Genomic DNA, 17,636 nt, shown 5'->3' with positions numbered 1-17,636 from the left:
TGTGTGCCAAATACTCTTAAATGTGTATTTCCATCCCAGATGTGTAGCTCTTCTGAGTAACAGACCTCATCTATTCAGTTTATCCACTGGAAATCTTGTAGATATCATAAAATAAACATGTCCTACACTGAACTTTTATCTCTTTCCTCACTTCCCTCCCCCCCGCAAAAAAGAACATACTCCACCATCTATATAATCTAGCAAATCATTTCGACAAAGTATTCTGAAAAACATCCTTGACACACCTGTTCCTTCTTCACTCCCTTCTTAATCCAACCTGTCACTAAGTCCAGTCAATACTACCAATAAAAGATACCTACAGACTGTCTTCTATTCGTTATCTTCACTATCATTACTGGGCACCATCATCTCCTGGTAGATGCTAAAAAGCTCCAAATCTTCTTTGTTCTCTCTTGCCTCTCTCCAGTTCTTGCTTCTCAGAGCAGCCAAACAGATCTTTTTTTTTTTTTTAATTAATTTCAGAGAGGAAGGGAGAGGGAGAGGGAGATAGAAGCATCAATGATGAGAGAGAATCATTGATCAGCTGCCTCCTACATGTCCCCCACTGGTGATAGAGCCCGCAACCCGGGCATGTACCCTGACCAGGGATTGAACCTGGGACCTCCTGGTTCATAAGGTGAATGCTCTCTCCCTTCCTCTCTGAAATCAATAAAAATATATTTTAAAAATAAATAAATAAATAAATAAATAAATAAATAAATAAATAAATAAATAAATAAATAAATAAATAAATAAATAAATAAATAAATAAATAAATAAATAAATAAATAAATAAATAAATAAATAAATAAATAAATAAATAAATAAATAAATAAATAAATAAATAAATAAATAAATAAATAAATAAATAAATAAATAAATAAATAAATAAATAAATAAATAAATAAATAAATAAATAAATAAATAAATAAATAAATAAATAAATAAATAAATAAATAAATAAATAAATAAATAAATAAATAAATAAATAAATAAATAAATAAATAAATAAATAAATAAATAAATAAATAAATAAATAAATAAATAAATAAATAAATAAATAAATAAATAAATAAATAAATAAATAAATAAATAAATAAATAAATAAATAAATAAATAAATAAATAAATAAATAAATAAATAAATAAATAAATAAATAAATAAATAAATAAATAAATAAATAAATAAATAAATAAATAAATAAATAAATAAATAAATAAATAAATAAATAAATAAATAAATAAATAAATAAATAAATAAATAAATAAATAAATAAATAAATAAATAAATAAATAAATAAATAAATAAATAAATAAATAAATAAATAAATAAATAAATAAATAAATAAATAAATAAATAAATAAATAAATAAATAAATAAATAAATAAATAAATAAATAAATAAATAAATAAATAAATAAATAAATAAATAAATAAATAAATAAATAAATAAATAAATAAATAAATAAATAAATAAATAAATAAATAAATAAATAAATAAATAAATAAATAAATAAATAAATAAATAAATAAATAAATAAATAAATAAATAAATAAATAAATAAATAAATAAATAAATAAATAAAATGAAGAAAACACACAAGGGGGGAATCTGAGAAAGGGATGATTTGTATCCAGGTGTACACGAATCTAACACGCTGCTACTTCACTACTGAGCCTGTCTCCCCTATGTCACCAAAGCACAGCTACATGTTGAGAGAAAAAGGCATAAAAGCAAAATTCAGTCATTCAATTTAGACATATATAAAAATACTTTAACAAAATTGGTATCATATAATACATAAGTTTTAAATATTTCTTTCAATCTTAAGCATTTTCCTATGTCACTAAATATTGTAATAGCAACACACTCCTAATTTTTAATATTTAATTATTTATGCTCATTACCATAAAAGTAAAAAATTCAGGTAAGCACAATGAAGAAAATTAAATCACCAAAAGGCCCACTCTTCAGAGACAACCACAGTTAACATTTTGGTGTATTATCCTTCTAAAAAATTGTCTCTGTTTCTATATCTATAAACATTTACAAAATGGGATTTTACTGTGTATAGTTTTAGAATCTGCTTTTCTCACTTTCTACATAAGAAATACATTTTTACATCTTCATTATAATGGTTTTATAATTTCCTTTATGTAAGTGAAATCATAATTTATTTCACCAATCACCTACTTATGAAATTTGGGGTTATTATTCATTATTCTATTCAATGTTGCAAAGATCCTTTTAAATAATACACACATCTTTAGTTGTCTCCTTAGAATAAACTTCTTATTGTGGAATTGCCAAGTCAAACAGGAAATATTCATCTTAAAGCTTTTGAATTGAGACATTTCCCTTCAGAAAGACAGTACCTCTTTACATACTAGTAATACATATGAATAATAATGTTTATTGAATGCCCACTATTTATCAGGCTCCAGTATACATTACTTTTAATCTTCGTAATAATTTTTCAAAGTATTTATTGTCATTTCCATTTGAAGTTAAGTAAACCAAAACTCAAAAAGAGTAAGTGACTTGCCCACCACACAAAGCTAGTAAGTGGCAGAACTTATAGTCTGGCTATAGGACAGGCTTTTCCACCAAGCTATACTGTCCTTTCATCATTTTTATTAGCTTAATAACATTTAATTGTATGATACAGCATGAAATATTAACACTTCCCTTATTCTATTATTTGACATTTAGACGTTTCAATATTTCATTAAGTAACACTGTAGTGAACAGATGAACAATTACACTAAATCTTTTTTTAAATATATTTTTATTGAATTTAGACAGAAAGGGAGAGGGAGGGAGAAATAGAAACATCAATGATGAGAGAGAATCATTGATCAGCTTCCTCCTGCACACCCCACACTGGGGATCGAGCCCACAACCTGGGCATATGCCCTGACTGGGAATTGAACTGTTACCTCCTGATTCATAGGTTGACACTCAACCACTGATCCACGCCGGCTGGACTATTTATTTCTTTAGAAAACACAAAATGAAACTTGTTTACCTCACTAGTCCCATCATATTTTTTTCTTTGAAAAATCAATTTCATTTAATCCTTTAAAGCCCATCTTAAGAATCACACCATTCAAGAAGCCTTCTATTGACTCCAGACATCATCACTAGCTTTCTGACTACTCGTTATCTGCCTCAAAACTTTTGTCACTGCATTACATAAATGTATCACTGTTCTGTTAGTTATGGTTCTAAATTAGTTTCATGTTTGCAAATCTAGTATCCCTAACAACACTTTAACATCTTTGAGGACAGAACTATCTTACATAATATTTGTAACTCCCTTAGAACATGTCACAGTGCTAGGTACATAACAGATGGTCAACCTTCACACAGTGGTTGAAATGAATTGAAAATTTAAATGTCAGCTATCCTATATCCTACCAATGTTCTCAAAATAAATTCTTTAAAATTCTAATATTATTTATACAAATATCAGGATAAAATTTGTTTGAAATAAAAATAATGCAGAACTATTTTTCATGACTTATTTTCCTCTCATCTCTCATTTCAATAGAACTCCAAATAACCATTTTGTTTGATATATATTCCAAAGGTTGTACAGTTTCTTCATTATCATTTTCAGTATTTACTCATTTTCTTTTCTTCAAATAGGCCACTCACTTTACTTTTCACAACTTGGGCCCTAAACATGCTGGGTAAATGTCCTGGAATTATCACAATGTCCTGCAGAGAACTCTGGGATGCAGTGTGAGTTCCCACCTTCAGCCATGTGTGACCTCAAGCAAATCATTTAATATCTCTGAGCTTCAGGGGTTCTTGTTTGTTCGTTTGTTTTGTTCTCATTTTTGCCAAATGAGAAATTAAAATAATACTTCCCCCACCTTCTTTGCAAACATTGGTTACTAATATAGATTTGAAGCATATATCCTAATTCCACCTTATTTTTTATTGGCACCTTCTTTCACCACATAAAGCTCATGGCTTATGGATTTGCTGTCATTGCCCCTCTTTAAACTATTCATCTTCTCTTCAGTCTAACCTTTCACTGAGAAATGATAGCCATAAATAAAGAATAATTTATAAATTTGGATTGCTATAACTATTCATCACAATGGTCAAAGTAAAAATTATGCATGGTACCTTTTTCATTTCTTCTCTTGATTAGAGTATCAATACAAAATTAGACATCCTTCTTAATCGCCCTGCATATCTGTCTTAATTCACTATATTTGTGTCTGTCAAAGTGTTTCTTCTGTCCCGTAGATACTATTTCTTGGTCCAATTGGTTCTATCTAGAAATCATCTCTAAAATCTACTATTTTCTCCATCTGCACATTAATTCAAGCCTGCACAATCTCTTTCCTCAGTTATTGCTGTGATATCGAGACTGATTCCCTCTGACCCTTGTTTTTACATGATATCCAAAGTGATTTTTCTAAAATGCAAATCTTCCTCATTTCCTGCTGGTTGAAATCCAAGTAATCAACTTAGCATATAGAGTCCAGCATGAGCAGATCCTTGCTCATCTGTCAAGCTTCAACTTCTGTCTTTTCCATATGTACCACACTTCAACCATACTGACTTGTAGAAACCACAACTTACGAAGCTCATACCCTCCCATGCTTTTGCATATAATATTCCCTCTACGGGAATGCAATCTGTCCTTCTCTGCCTAGCCATTTCCTAAGAATTCACTGAAGCTCAGCTGTAACCAGTTCTGCTATAGATCACTAACCTTCCCTACTACAAGCTGCATTAAATGCATCTCCTTGGCACTTTCGTAGCCCACAGAGCTTCCCCTGAACATAGCACTTACCACTATCTGCTATGATTATTAACTCAATCACTGTCTCTTCAACTGGGCTATCAGATCCTTGAGCTCAGAACCTGTCTCTTTTTTGTACTAGAGGCCCAGTGCACGAATTTGTGCATCAGAGGCGTCCCTCAGCCTGGCCTGCGGGATTGGGCTGAAACTGGCTCTCTGACATCCCCCAAGGGGGTCCCGGATTGTGAGAGGACGCAGGCCAGGCCGAGGGACCCCACCAGTGCACAAACAGGGCCTGGGAGGGACACAGGAGGTTGGCCAGCTGGGGAGGGCTTACGAGAGGAGGGCTCCAGGACGTCCGGCCAATCTCGCTCAGTTTCTATCAGCCAGACCCCAACATCAAGCTAACCTACCAGTCGGAGCATCTGCCCGCTGGTGGTCAGTGCACGTCATAATGAGCGGTTGAGTGGCCTTAGCATATCATTAGCATATTATGCTTTGATTGGTTGAATGGAAACATGACCGGACACCGGACACTTAGCATATTAGGCTTTTATTATATAGGATATCCAGCATTTAATGAGTGCCTTGTTATAAATAAATGCTTGTTGAATAAATGAATGAATGAATCCACATATATGATTTTTTAGTACAACAAAGCAGTTTAGAATTTATATTCCTGTCATGGACTAATTTTGTTTTTTGTTTTTGTTTTAATCTTTATTGTTCAAAGAATTATATACAACTCCTTTTTCCCCCATTGACCCCCTCCAGCCCACCCCTGCCCCAGGCCTTCACTACCCTATTGTCTGTGTTCATGGACTAATTTTGGATCTTGGCTATGACACTGAAGTTCCCTGTACCTCATCTTATTATTACTTATTGGAAAAACAATTTGTATCACAAGAACTTCTGTATCACTTTCTTCCTAAGTCTCCAGTTCCACTACTGGCCATTTTGGGGTGTGGAGCTGGTCTGGCAGAAAACCACTGAAGGTCCGAGGATGGTCTGTGTCTGAAAGGATGGAAAGAAAGCAAGGCTATTCCAAGAGTCAGAGAGGCAGACAGAGAACCCACTCTGAGTGACAAACCGCATGAGAAACCAGGCATGGCCTCATGGTCAGAGAATGATATGTGCCCCAGTCACACCTGACCAGCTCAGAGACTGGTCAGAGCAGAGGGATATACAGAGTGCTCATCTCTGAGTCAGCTACGTACCTCTAGGTGACGAAGGAAAGTGAAATACCCTTCAGAGAGGCACATCCCTAGGAAGGACATTTTGGGAAACATAATTTTAGGAGAAGCAGAAACTATACTGGTTACAGCATAGCTAAAGTGGTCCCTGTTCTAATCAGAATGAGTTAGGCTCCCATCCTCTGTTGGATAAGAAGCACAGAAAAGAACCCCTGAGGGCAGAAGGTGCCCAGGCTAACTACACCATTTGAGGACACAACTTAAATCCCTATTACTGTTAAAGAGCTCAAGCCGAGGGAACCTTGGTTGGGGGGTAATGTTATAGAAACAGAGGAGAATTTGGAGTCCTGTCTGATACCCACTAAGCTAATAGTCAAGTTATTTGTATCCTTTTGGTCCACTGCATTTAGAAGTCCTCATTAATATAACTGCTTCTTCTCTGTTTGTCCTTTATTTCCACATGAAGCTTTTGTAGAGAAACAAGTTTGGTTTGGGGTTTTTTTATTTGTTTACTTTTTTACTATAGAAATTTTAAACACAGCCCTGGCTGGTGTGGCTCAGTTGGTTGGAACGTCATCCCATACAAAGAAAGGTTGCTGGTTCAATTCCCAGTCAGGGAATATAGCCAGGTTGCAGGTTGGATCCCTGGTCAGGGCCGATCAATGTTTCCCTCTTATATCAATGTTTTTCTCACTCTCTCGCAATCTCCCTTCCTCTCTCTCTCTAAAATCAATAAAGACATATCATCAGGTGAGGATTAAAAAAAATTTAAAGACATACAAGGAGAGAAAAAAGTAAAATGAAGCCCATATACCCAACACTCAACTTTGCTAGTGCCATCTATTCCTGTCCACAATATTATTTTTGCTTGAGTATTTAAAACAAATGGTATTAATCAGATCACTCCACTTATTAATATTTTAGTATAATTTCTGACTAATAAAGACATTTATAGCATAATCACAATAGTACTATCACACCAAATAACAGTAATAAATCCCTTTATATCAGGAGCCAAACAAGATTTTCGAAGGGCATTTTACAAATTCTATATGCACCCTTTCCTCATTCCCTTCTGGTATCACAACTATAACTTGCACTCCCACAAGAACATAGACAATATCGGCCTGTAGTGTCTTTATTTTCATTTCTGCCCCCATGTTCCAGCTTCTCCAAACCTTTCACCATTCATTCATTCATTTCATTATACATCTGTAATTTTCTGCTGTCACTACAAGAGTCTCCTCAATCCTCCTCCTCACCCCACCCCCAAAAACTGGAGCTTTTCACACACAAAAAGAAATATTCCATTTTACAGATGGAAAAATGGAGGAACCAAGAGTTCAAAGTATATAGCAAATGAGCCAGGTGTCATTTGAATTCAAGCTCTTCTACTTACTAACAATGAGAACTTGGGTAATGAACTTCTCTGAGCCTCAATTTCCTAACCTATAAAATGGGGATTTTAAAATATTACATGTATAAACTACTTAGCACAATGACTGGCACATAGTATATAATAAATTGCTACTATAATTAGCACTATATGTCAGATCCTTCTCTTTCCCCTTTTCCAGTCCAATATCTGTCCCTTAAAATAGAATAACCTGTGGAGTAAGAAAAACACAACGAAGACCTTTCATCAACAAAATCAAGCATAGCTCTTACACACACACACACACACACACACACACACACACACACACACACAAATCTACTAGTGCATTTGGTACTGAAATCCAGTTCTAGATTCAGAGAGTTGTCTTTTTTGAAGAATAAAATAGTAAACATAGCTAATAATAAAGATATTCAGAAATGAAGATGAAGGGAGAACAATGCCACAACACATTGTTTGGGAGTTCTAGTGAGAAACCAGAGTTCTTTGCAAATTCTTAACCAAAGACTAATCCTCCTCCTTTGAGGATAGTCATCCTCTTTAACGAAAAGCAAAACCACATAAAAGATACAAATGAAGGGTGATGGAAAAGGGTACACATATTTAAAGAGCCAAAACAGACAAATCTCCCCTCAAATGCAAAAAAAAATGTCAGATATCATAAATTTCATTGCTAGCCCTTTCAATTACTCAATACTTACATTTATATTATATATTTTAGAAGGTTTTAGTTCCAAGTGGCAAACTTTACCTGTCACTTCAACAGACAGGAGAGGTCAGCAAAGAACATTCCCGTCCTTTGGCAAGTGACTCCATCATCATCATCATCATCATCATCATCATCAAATACATTTGGATAGCCTTTACATTTTTCTAAGCACTTCCACATACATTATTCAATTACATTTTTGAGCAGTTAACTTGCAAAAAATAATATGTCAGGAGTTTAGGAAATGTTACACATTAAGCAAAAGTTAAGCAACAAAGGTGAAGGGAAAGATAACAGTGATCTTATTCATTTACCAGATATTGATTGAATACTCACAAAATGGTCTAGACACTTCGAGATATGAATAAGTCAACAATAAAAATACATAATCCTCATCCTCTGGGCCAAAATAATAGTAATAATTCGTAATTCTGAATATTTATGTTGTGCCAATAAACATAAAAACAATAATTGTATTTTTGTTATTAATCCCATATTATCAATGATAAAACCAAGGCTTAGAGAGGTAAAGTAACTTGCCCAAAGTCACATAGGAAGTAAATAATAGAGCCATTTTCTGACATGTCACCTATAAAGAAAAACAATTAAACTAGCTGTAACCCTCCATACATTTTTTAGCACATTAAAAAACACATAGAGCCCTGGCCAGTATGGCTCAGTTGGTTGGAATGTCATCCCGTGCACCAAAAGGTGGTGTGTTTGATTCCCAATCAGGGCACATACCCAGTTTTCAGGTTCGATCCCCATGTGCAGGAGGCAATTGATCAATGGTTCTCTCTCACATCAATGTTTCTCTCTCTCTCTCTCTCTCTCTCTCTCTCCCTCCCTCCCTTCCTCTCTCTAAAAATCAATACAAATAAAATTAAATAAAAACAAAAAAACACACATAGTTACCTAGTATCATCCAATGCTTTCACGCATCAATTAGTGATACCTAACTACTTGCCAACTGGAAAGTCTTAACATGGAAACATTTCATTTGCCAGACATGAAGCACTTACAATAAAGAAAAGGAGGAAACAATTTCTTTGCCAGAAGAGAAGACTGCTGCTTTGATCTCTATTGCATTATTGGTCAGGCGAGCTTGTGCTGGAAACTGAAAGTCAGATCCATTTCATGGCATGATGGAGAAAATGATAAAGTGGTGAATTTTCTCCAAGTTGAGTTTGTTGGATATTAGTAATAATTTGAAATGGACTAGGGAGCTCTATTTTATTTTGAGGCAATCAGGTTAGGTTATATAAGCTTGTTTTTAAAGTATATTGGGCAGCTTCCTCAGATCAAGATTCTGAAATTGAAGAGTCTAAGAGGCCAAATTCCTTGTACCTACCATCCCATCCAATGAGTGACTCACAAGTTTGTACTTTCTTCCTGATGTGACAAGAAGAAAGTATTTGAAATGGCAAGGACAGGGTGGGGGGGAGGGGGGGAGAGGAATTTTTTCATCTCTCATTGCTAAACTGTACTGAGCTCTCTATAATCATAGATTTTTTGAGGAAGTAAGGAGCTATTTGGTGGGAATTAAATAATTTCAGAGATATACAGAAGCTGAAGACTCTGAATCATTCTTTAAGTTTCCATACTGAAATGCAATACACAAGACATATTTGAATTATCAACCATCTGTCCAACAAACGTGGCTCCATTTCAAAAGAAAATGATTGCACCGAAAATAAATTATACTCCCTAAGAAGATGCAAATATTCCTAAATAAGAAGATAAATTATAAACAGCACTGTCCTGAAATTTAAATGTCTGGCTATGTGGACAAACTCTGGGAAATATTTGGGACCTTACTTCCCTGCTGAAGTACATTGTCTTCCATGATAGTGCTAAAGTCCAAGTTGAGATTCATGATCAACCTGGAGTTAAATTTTAGACGTGCTGTGACTCAGAACATACTGCACAATTCCCAAGAATAATTTAATCCATCATACATTTCTCTAACTTGATCAAACTAAACAATTAAATATAAAATTATAACTCTTTAGAGACACTCTTTAAAACTCCTAAAACTATAACATTATTTAGTATTGACTATGTACCAGGAACTATTCTAAACACTTTACCCTAGTAACCCTTGTAAGCCTCACAACAATCCTATACAGTAGGTGCCGTTTTATTCCTCTGCCCTTCTTTTCCTATAAATGAAAAAACTGAGGAAACTGTTAACAATCTCAAAAATTCATGCAGAATACATATAAAGTATTCTTTTACTCATTCAGCAAATATTTATTGAGGGTCAACTATGTGCCCAGTACTGGGGTATAACAGTGCATGAGACAGCTATAGCCCCTGATCTCATGATGTTTATGATAAAGTGCCAAGGATGAACAAAATAGACCAAAAAAATGTTTTAAAGGTCTATAAAGAGCCATGCATGGAGCTGAAATAGAGAATAAAGGATCTAGGGAATCTCTTCTTTACATATGGTGGTTTGAGAAGGCCTCTCAGAAAATATAATATTTAAGTTAAGGCATAATGAGAAGATGCTAGACATGAAAAAATGGGAGAAAGTTCCTGGGTTAAGACCACAAAGTGAGCACAGTCATCTAAATCATACACACCCGAGCCCAGCCGGCGTGGCACAGTGGTTGAGCGTCGACCTATGAACCAGGAGGTCACGGTTTCATTCCCAGTCAGGACACATGTGGGTTTGATCTCCAGTGGGGGGCATGCAGGAGGCAGCTGATCAATGTCTCTCTCTCTCTTCATTGATTTTTCTATCTCCCTCTCATTCTCCCTTCCTCTCTGAAATCAATAACAATATATATTTTTAAAAAGTCACTTAAATCATACACCACCAAACTACAGTGAAAGGATTGTTTAAAGAGAAGAAGAAAGAAACAATAGGCAAGAAGACATACGGCAACATAATTTTGAAGCCGAAAAGCCAATAGACAAGTAGCAATTGACTTGGTAGACCAGAGAGAGTTGAATCCCAGGCCAACAGCAAGGAAAGCTGAGAACAAACAATGTGCATCTCAGAATTCTCAAAAAGCATTGAATTAATTGGCAGCACCGGATAGCTCTGAATTAAAGGTGTGGGGCAAGAATGGGAGTTTTAAAAATAGAAGGAGGGCCCCAAACCAGTTTGGCTCAGTGGATAGAGCATCAGCCTGTGGACTGGAGGGTCCTGGGTTCGATTCTGGTTAAGGGCTCATGCCTGGGTTGCAGGCTCCATCCCCAGTGGCGGGGGGTGGGGCGTGCAGGAAGCAGCCGATCAATGATTCTCTCTCATCATTGATGTTCCTATCTCTCTCTCCCTCTCCGTTCTTCTCTGAAATCAATAAAAATATTTTTAAAAAAATAATAATAAAAGCCCTAACCAGTTTGGCTCAGTGGATAGAGCATCAGCCTGTGGACTGGAGGGTCCTGGGTTCGATTCTGGTTAAGGGCTCATGCCTGGGTTGCAGGCTCCATCCCCAGTGGCGGGGGGTGGGGCGTTTTCTGACTCTCTATCCCTCTCCCTTCCTCTCTGTAAAAAATCAATAAAATATATTTAAAAATAATAATAATAATAATAATAATAGAAGGAGGGATTGTCCAAAAGCTGTTTAAGAAGCAAAATGATCCCTAAATGATCTCCACTACTTCACATCCCTGAAAGAGCTCCTCTCCCAACTCAGTGGATCTGAAGTCTATTGTCTAAAGAGAATAGACACCAGAGAGTCTCTGGAATGAAAGAAATCAAAAACAGTTGAACACCAGTTAACCTACCTAAACCAATGGGATTTAGTGGGCATGTGGAGTTTGGATACTGAACACAGAGCTGAGCCAACCTCTGCCCACCCCACCGTACCCCTAGCAGACAGACCCTTTCCCCTCAGGCTGGAGATTGGAATCCTCTTTTTCTCTCCTTCCTTCTGTGAACCTAACCAGTCAAAGACGAAAGACCTGAAGACAGTGACATCAGGGGTTTCCCAATAAATGCCCCCAGCGATGTGCTCAGGTCAGCTCCTTAGTCCCAACCCTTAACCATAAAGATAGCAAAGAACCATAAAGAAAGCCTCTAACATAGAAGACAGACCAGAAGGAACAGAAAATCAGCTTGGAGAAAAGTAATCTATGTAGAAGGAAAAATACGTTTAAAAACCTGTTATTAATATCAGAAAGATGAGATACTCTACCCAAGAATGAATGTTGACGTCCTATTTAAAAAAAAAAAAAGCTCCCTGATCCCGGCGTGCTCTGCAGACTAGGTCAGGCCTGGGCAGGAAGATGGTGGCACCTGGTGTGGAGCCACAGATCTTGGTACAATACTTGGTGTCCCGAAAGGATCTATGGCAAGCACCGTTCTCCTGGCCAGCGGGCGCACCAGTGGCACAGGCTTGTCACACAACCACTGCGACCTTGCACATTCACCTTGACCACCCACACACTGTTGCTTAGCTCCGGGAGCAGGGGCGCATGAGCAAGGTGGTCCTTGAGGCCCCAGATGAGATACCCCCCACGCCCCCACCCCCCCGCAAAGGAGCTGGCTGAGACACTGCAAAAGGAGCAGCCAGAGAATGTCACCACTTGCATTGCACTCCGTCCCTACACCAAGGGAGAAGTGCATCCGTAGTTGAAGAAGTTCCAATTGTTCAAGTGACTGATGTTATGAATTGCTTTGATATATTTGAGTATCAGCTGGATCCAGAAACTGCATGCCATCCAACCCTCAGCATCTTGTACTCCTTTCAATGGCAACTTCCTCTTCCCTTTAAATTATGACAGTTTCTTGAGAGTCAAACACATGTTCACATTAAAGTTGTCATTAGAAAAAAAGAAGAAGAAAAGTGCAGCTGCTGCAGCCACTACGGGAGGCATCTGTGACAAGATGAAGCTCACCATCCTGGACCATTATTCTCAGCCAGTGACTGGGCCTCAAATACATCAGGAATGTCATCATCTGGTTCAACCCAGGACCACACAAGTACTTCACCCTGGAGCTCCCCACTGGGAGCACCCCACTTGGCCACTATAAGAAGCTAACTGAATACTACAAGAATGGAGAGCTATCCTTCAAATAAGCGAAGACCTTCAACATGGATGAGGATGTGGGTCTTCCTCAAGACCACCCACAGAGTTGCCAGTCCTTGATGCGGGACAACTTCTTCAAGCACACTGACATCTACCCAGAAAACACCCACATTCTGGATGGGAATGCAGCTGACCTGCAGGCTCAGAGGGACGCCTTTGAAGAGAAGATCAAGGCTGCAGGAGGGACTGAGCTGTTTGTTGGAGGCATCGGCCCTGACAGGTACATTGTTTTCAATGAGCCGGGTTCCAGGCTGGTGTTCAGGGCCCGTGCGAAGACACTAGCCATGGACATCACCCTGGACAAAGCTAGATTCTTCTATGGAGATCTCACCAAGGTGCCCACCATAGCCCTGATGGTGGGCATGGGCACTCACATGGATGCTACAGAGGTGACGATCCTCATCACAGGTGCTCACAGGGCATTTGCTCTGTACAAAGCCATAGAGGAGGGAGTGAGCCATAGGTGCACCATGTCTGCCTTCCCACAGCATCTCCGCACCGTGTTTGTGTGTGATGAGGATGCCACCCTGGAGCTTAAAGGGAAGACTGGTCAAGTATTTCAAAGGTTTAGTTCTTGTTCATAACAAGTTGGTGGACCCCTTGTACAGTATCAACAAAAAAACACACACAACAGAAACGGCAGTCTTCTAAGAAACCACACTGTGACTCGCCTGTGCTACTCCTAGTGTCAAGTACCTCATTGGGACAGGCAGGTCTTTCTGGAAATTGTCTTTTTAGAAGGATAGAATTGTAGTTATTTTAAAAAAAAAAAAGGGAGGGGGGAATTCTATTTCTTTAATCCTATATGATTACCCCAGATAAATAGGTGAACTTACTGTTCTCAGCTGTGGAGCGTGGAGCCTAGTCGTGGAGTTTAGCTACAGGAGAAATGACTTCTTTGTAACTTACTCTTAATCAGAAAAAAAAAAAAATCACTCCATAAATTTGGTGTCTGCTCCACACAGATTAAGGGTTTTTAGATTTCTGTTCTGCCTGTGACAATGTTCACATGTACAAACACACTCCTGTCAGGAATTTCTATCCTTATGTGCAGATTCTCAGTTGGGGGGAATAGGGGTTTGCTGTACCAGACAAAACCTCTTTAGAGGGGCTTGAGAGACCCCCCTGAGCAAACCTGCCCCTTATTTGAGAATCACTGTTCCAGACTAAGGAACAAACTCTCAGTGTCTAAAATCAGCAAAACGAGGCAGCGTCTCTGGTCAATAACAAGTGCCATGGAAAGAAAACTGCCTTTTCTTCTCTCTCTCTCTCTCTCTCTCTCTCTCTCTCTCTCTCTCTCCCGAAACTGGCTCTCTGACATCCCCCAAGGGGGTCCCGGATTGTGAGAGGACGCAGGCCAGGCCGAGGGACCCCACCAGTGCACAAACAGGGCCTGGGAGGGACACAGGAGGTTGGCCAGCTGGGGAGGGCTTACGAGAGGAGGGCTCCAGGACGTCCGGCCAATCTCGCTCAGTTTCTATCAGCCAGACCCCAACATCAAGCTAACCTACCAGTCGGAGCATCTGCCCGCTGGTGGTCAGTGCACGTCATAATGAGCGGTTGAGTGGCCTTAGCATATCATTAGCATATTATGCTTTGATTGGTTGAATGGAAACCTGATGACCGGACACTTAGCATATTAGGCTTTTATTATATAGGATATCCAGCATTTAATGAGTGCCTTGTTATAAATAAATGCTTGTTGAATAAATGAATGAATGAATCCACATATATGATTTTTTAGTACAACAAAGCAGTTTAGAATTTATATTCCTGTCATGGACTAATTTTGTTTTTTGTTTTTGTTTTAATCTTTATTGTTCAAAGAATTATATACAACTCCTTTTTCCCCCCATTGACCCCCTCCAGCCCACCCCTGCCCCAGGCCTTCACTACCCTATTGTCTGTGTTCATGGACTAATTTTGGATCTTGGCTATGACACTGAAGTTCCCTGTACCTCATCTTATTATTACTTATTGGAAAAACAATTTGTATCACAAGAACTTCTGTATCACTTTCTTCCTAAGTCTCCAGTTCCACTACTGGCCATTTTGGGGTGTGGAGCTGGTCTGGCAGAAAACCACTGAAGGTCCGAGGATGCTCTGTGTCTGAAAGGATGGAAAGAAAGCAAGGCTATTCCAAGAGTCAGAGAGGCAGACAGAGAACCCACTCTGAGTGACGAACCGCATGAGAAACCAGGCATGGCCTCATGGTCAGAGAATGATATGTGCCCCAGTCACACCTGACCAGCTCAGAGACTGGTCAGAGCAGAGGGATATACAGAGTGCTCATCTCTGAGTCAGCTACGTACCTCTAGGTGACGAAGGAAAGTGAAATACCCTTCAGAGAGGCACATCCCTAGGAAGGACATTTTGGGAAACATAATTTTAGGAGAAGCAGAAACTATACTGGTTACAGCATAGCTAAAGTGGTCCCTGTTCTAATCAGAATGAGTTAGGCTCCCATCCTCTGTTGGATAAGAAGCACAGAAAAGAACCCCTGAGGGCAGAAGGTGCCCAGGCTAACTACACCATTTGAGGACACAACTTAAATCCCTATTACTGTTAAAGAGCTCAAGCCGAGGGAACCTTGGTTGGGGGGTAATGTTATAGAAACAGAGGAGAATTTGGAGTCCTGTCTGATACCCACTAAGCTAATAGTCAAGTTATTTGTATCCTTTTGGTCCACTGCATTTAGAAGTCCTCATTAATATAACTGCTTCTTCTCTGTTTGTCCTTTATTTCCACATGAAGCTTTTGTAGAGAAACAAGTTTGGTTTGGGGTTTTTTTATTTGTTTACTTTTTTACTATAGAAATTTTAAACACAGCCCTGGCTGGTGTGGCTCAGTTGGTTGGAACGTCATCCCATACAAAGAAAGGTTGCTGGTTCAATTCCCAGTCAGGGAATATAGCCAGGTTGCAGGTTGGATCCCTGGTCAGGGCCGATCAATGTTTCCCTCTTATATCAATGTTTTTCTCACTCTCTCGCAATCTCCCTTCCTCTCTCTCTCTAAAATCAATAAAGACATATCATCAGGTGAGGATTAAAAAAAAATTTAAAGACATACAAGGAGAGAAAAAAGTAAAATGAAGCCCATATACCCAACACTCAACTTTGCTAGTGCCATCTATTCCTGTCCACAATATTATTTTTGCTTGAGTATTTAAAACAAATGGTATTAATCAGATCACTCCACTTATTAATATTTTAGTATAATTTCTGACTAATAAAGACATTTATAGCATAATCACAATAGTACTATCACACCAAATAACAGTAATAAATCCCTTTATATCAGGAGCCAAACAAGATTTTCGAAGGGCATTTTACAAATTCTATATGCACCCTTTCCTCATTCCCTTCTGGTATCACAACTATAACTTGCACTCCCACAAGAACATAGACAATATCGGCCTGTAGTGTCTTTATTTTCATTTCTGCCCCCATGTTCCAGCTTCTCCAAACCTTTCACCATTCATTCATTCATTTCATTATACATCTGTAATTTTCTGCTGTCACTACAAGAGTCTCCTCAATCCTCCTCCTCACCCCACCCCCAAAAACTGGAGCTTTTCACACACAAAAAGAAATATTCCATTTTACAGATGGAAAAATGGAGGAACCAAGAGTTCAAAGTATATAGCAAATGAGCCAGGTGTCATTTGAATTCAAGCTCTTCTACTTACTAACAATGAGAACTTGGGTAATGAACTTCTCTGAGCCTCAATTTCCTAACCTATAAAATGGGGATTTTAAAATATTACATGTATAAACTACTTAGCACAATGACTGGCACATAGTATATAATAAATTGCTACTATAATTAGCACTATATGTCAGATCCTTCTCTTTCCCCTTTTCCAGTCCAATATCTGTCCCTTAAAATAGAATAACCTGTGGAGTAAGAAAAACACAACGAAGACCTTTCATCAACAAAATCAAGCATAGCTCTTACACACACACACACACACACACACACACACACACACACACACACAAATCTACTAGTGCATTTGGTACTGAAATCCAGTTCTAGATTCAGAGAGTTGTCTTTTTTGAAGAATAAAATAGTAAACATAGCTAATAATAAAGATATTCAGAAATGAAGATGAAGGGAGAACAATGCCACAACACATTGTTTGGGAGTTCTAGTGAGAAACCAGAGTTCTTTGCAAATTCTTAACCAAAGACTAATCCTCCTCCTTTGAGGATAGTCATCCTCTTTAACGAAAAGCAAAACCACATAAAAGATACAAATGAAGGGTGATGGAAAAGGGTACACATATTTAAAGAGCCAAAACAGACAAATCTCCCCTCAAATGCAAAAAAAAATGTCAGATATCATAAATTTCATTGCTAGCCCTTTCAATTACTCAATACTTACATTTATATTATATATTTTAGAAGGTTTTAGTTCCAAGTGGCAAACTTTACCTGTCACTTCAACAGACAGGAGAGGTCAGCAAAGAACATTCCCGTCCTTTGGCAAGTGACTCCATCATCATCATCATCATCATCATCATCA

At 37.7% G+C, this 17,636-nt stretch overlaps 2 protein-coding genes across 4 annotated transcripts in view; one reads left to right on the top strand and one right to left on the bottom strand.

Annotated features, from left to right (window-relative positions):
• Nucleotides 1–17,636, bottom strand: part of UNC79 (unc-79 homolog (C. elegans)) — a 238,074-nt gene that overhangs the window by 190,654 nt on the left and 29,784 nt on the right. The window lies entirely within an intron of this gene.
• LOC102247686 (glucosamine-6-phosphate isomerase 1-like) lies at nucleotides 12,907–13,856 on the top strand. Its single transcript, XM_014549098.1, has one exon. The coding sequence runs from the start codon at nucleotides 13,115–13,117 to the stop codon at nucleotides 13,691–13,693; it is 579 nt and encodes a 192-aa protein (XP_014404584.1). The 5' UTR covers nucleotides 12,907–13,114; the 3' UTR covers nucleotides 13,694–13,856.

The sequence above is a fragment of the Myotis brandtii genome, unplaced genomic scaffold, assembly GCF_000412655.1.
Source record: "Myotis brandtii unplaced genomic scaffold, ASM41265v1 scaffold535, whole genome shotgun sequence".
Taxonomy (NCBI): domain Eukaryota; kingdom Metazoa; phylum Chordata; class Mammalia; order Chiroptera; family Vespertilionidae; genus Myotis; species Myotis brandtii.
The sequence above is the reverse complement of the archived record's forward strand: the minus strand, read 5'-3'. Positions and strand labels throughout refer to the sequence as shown.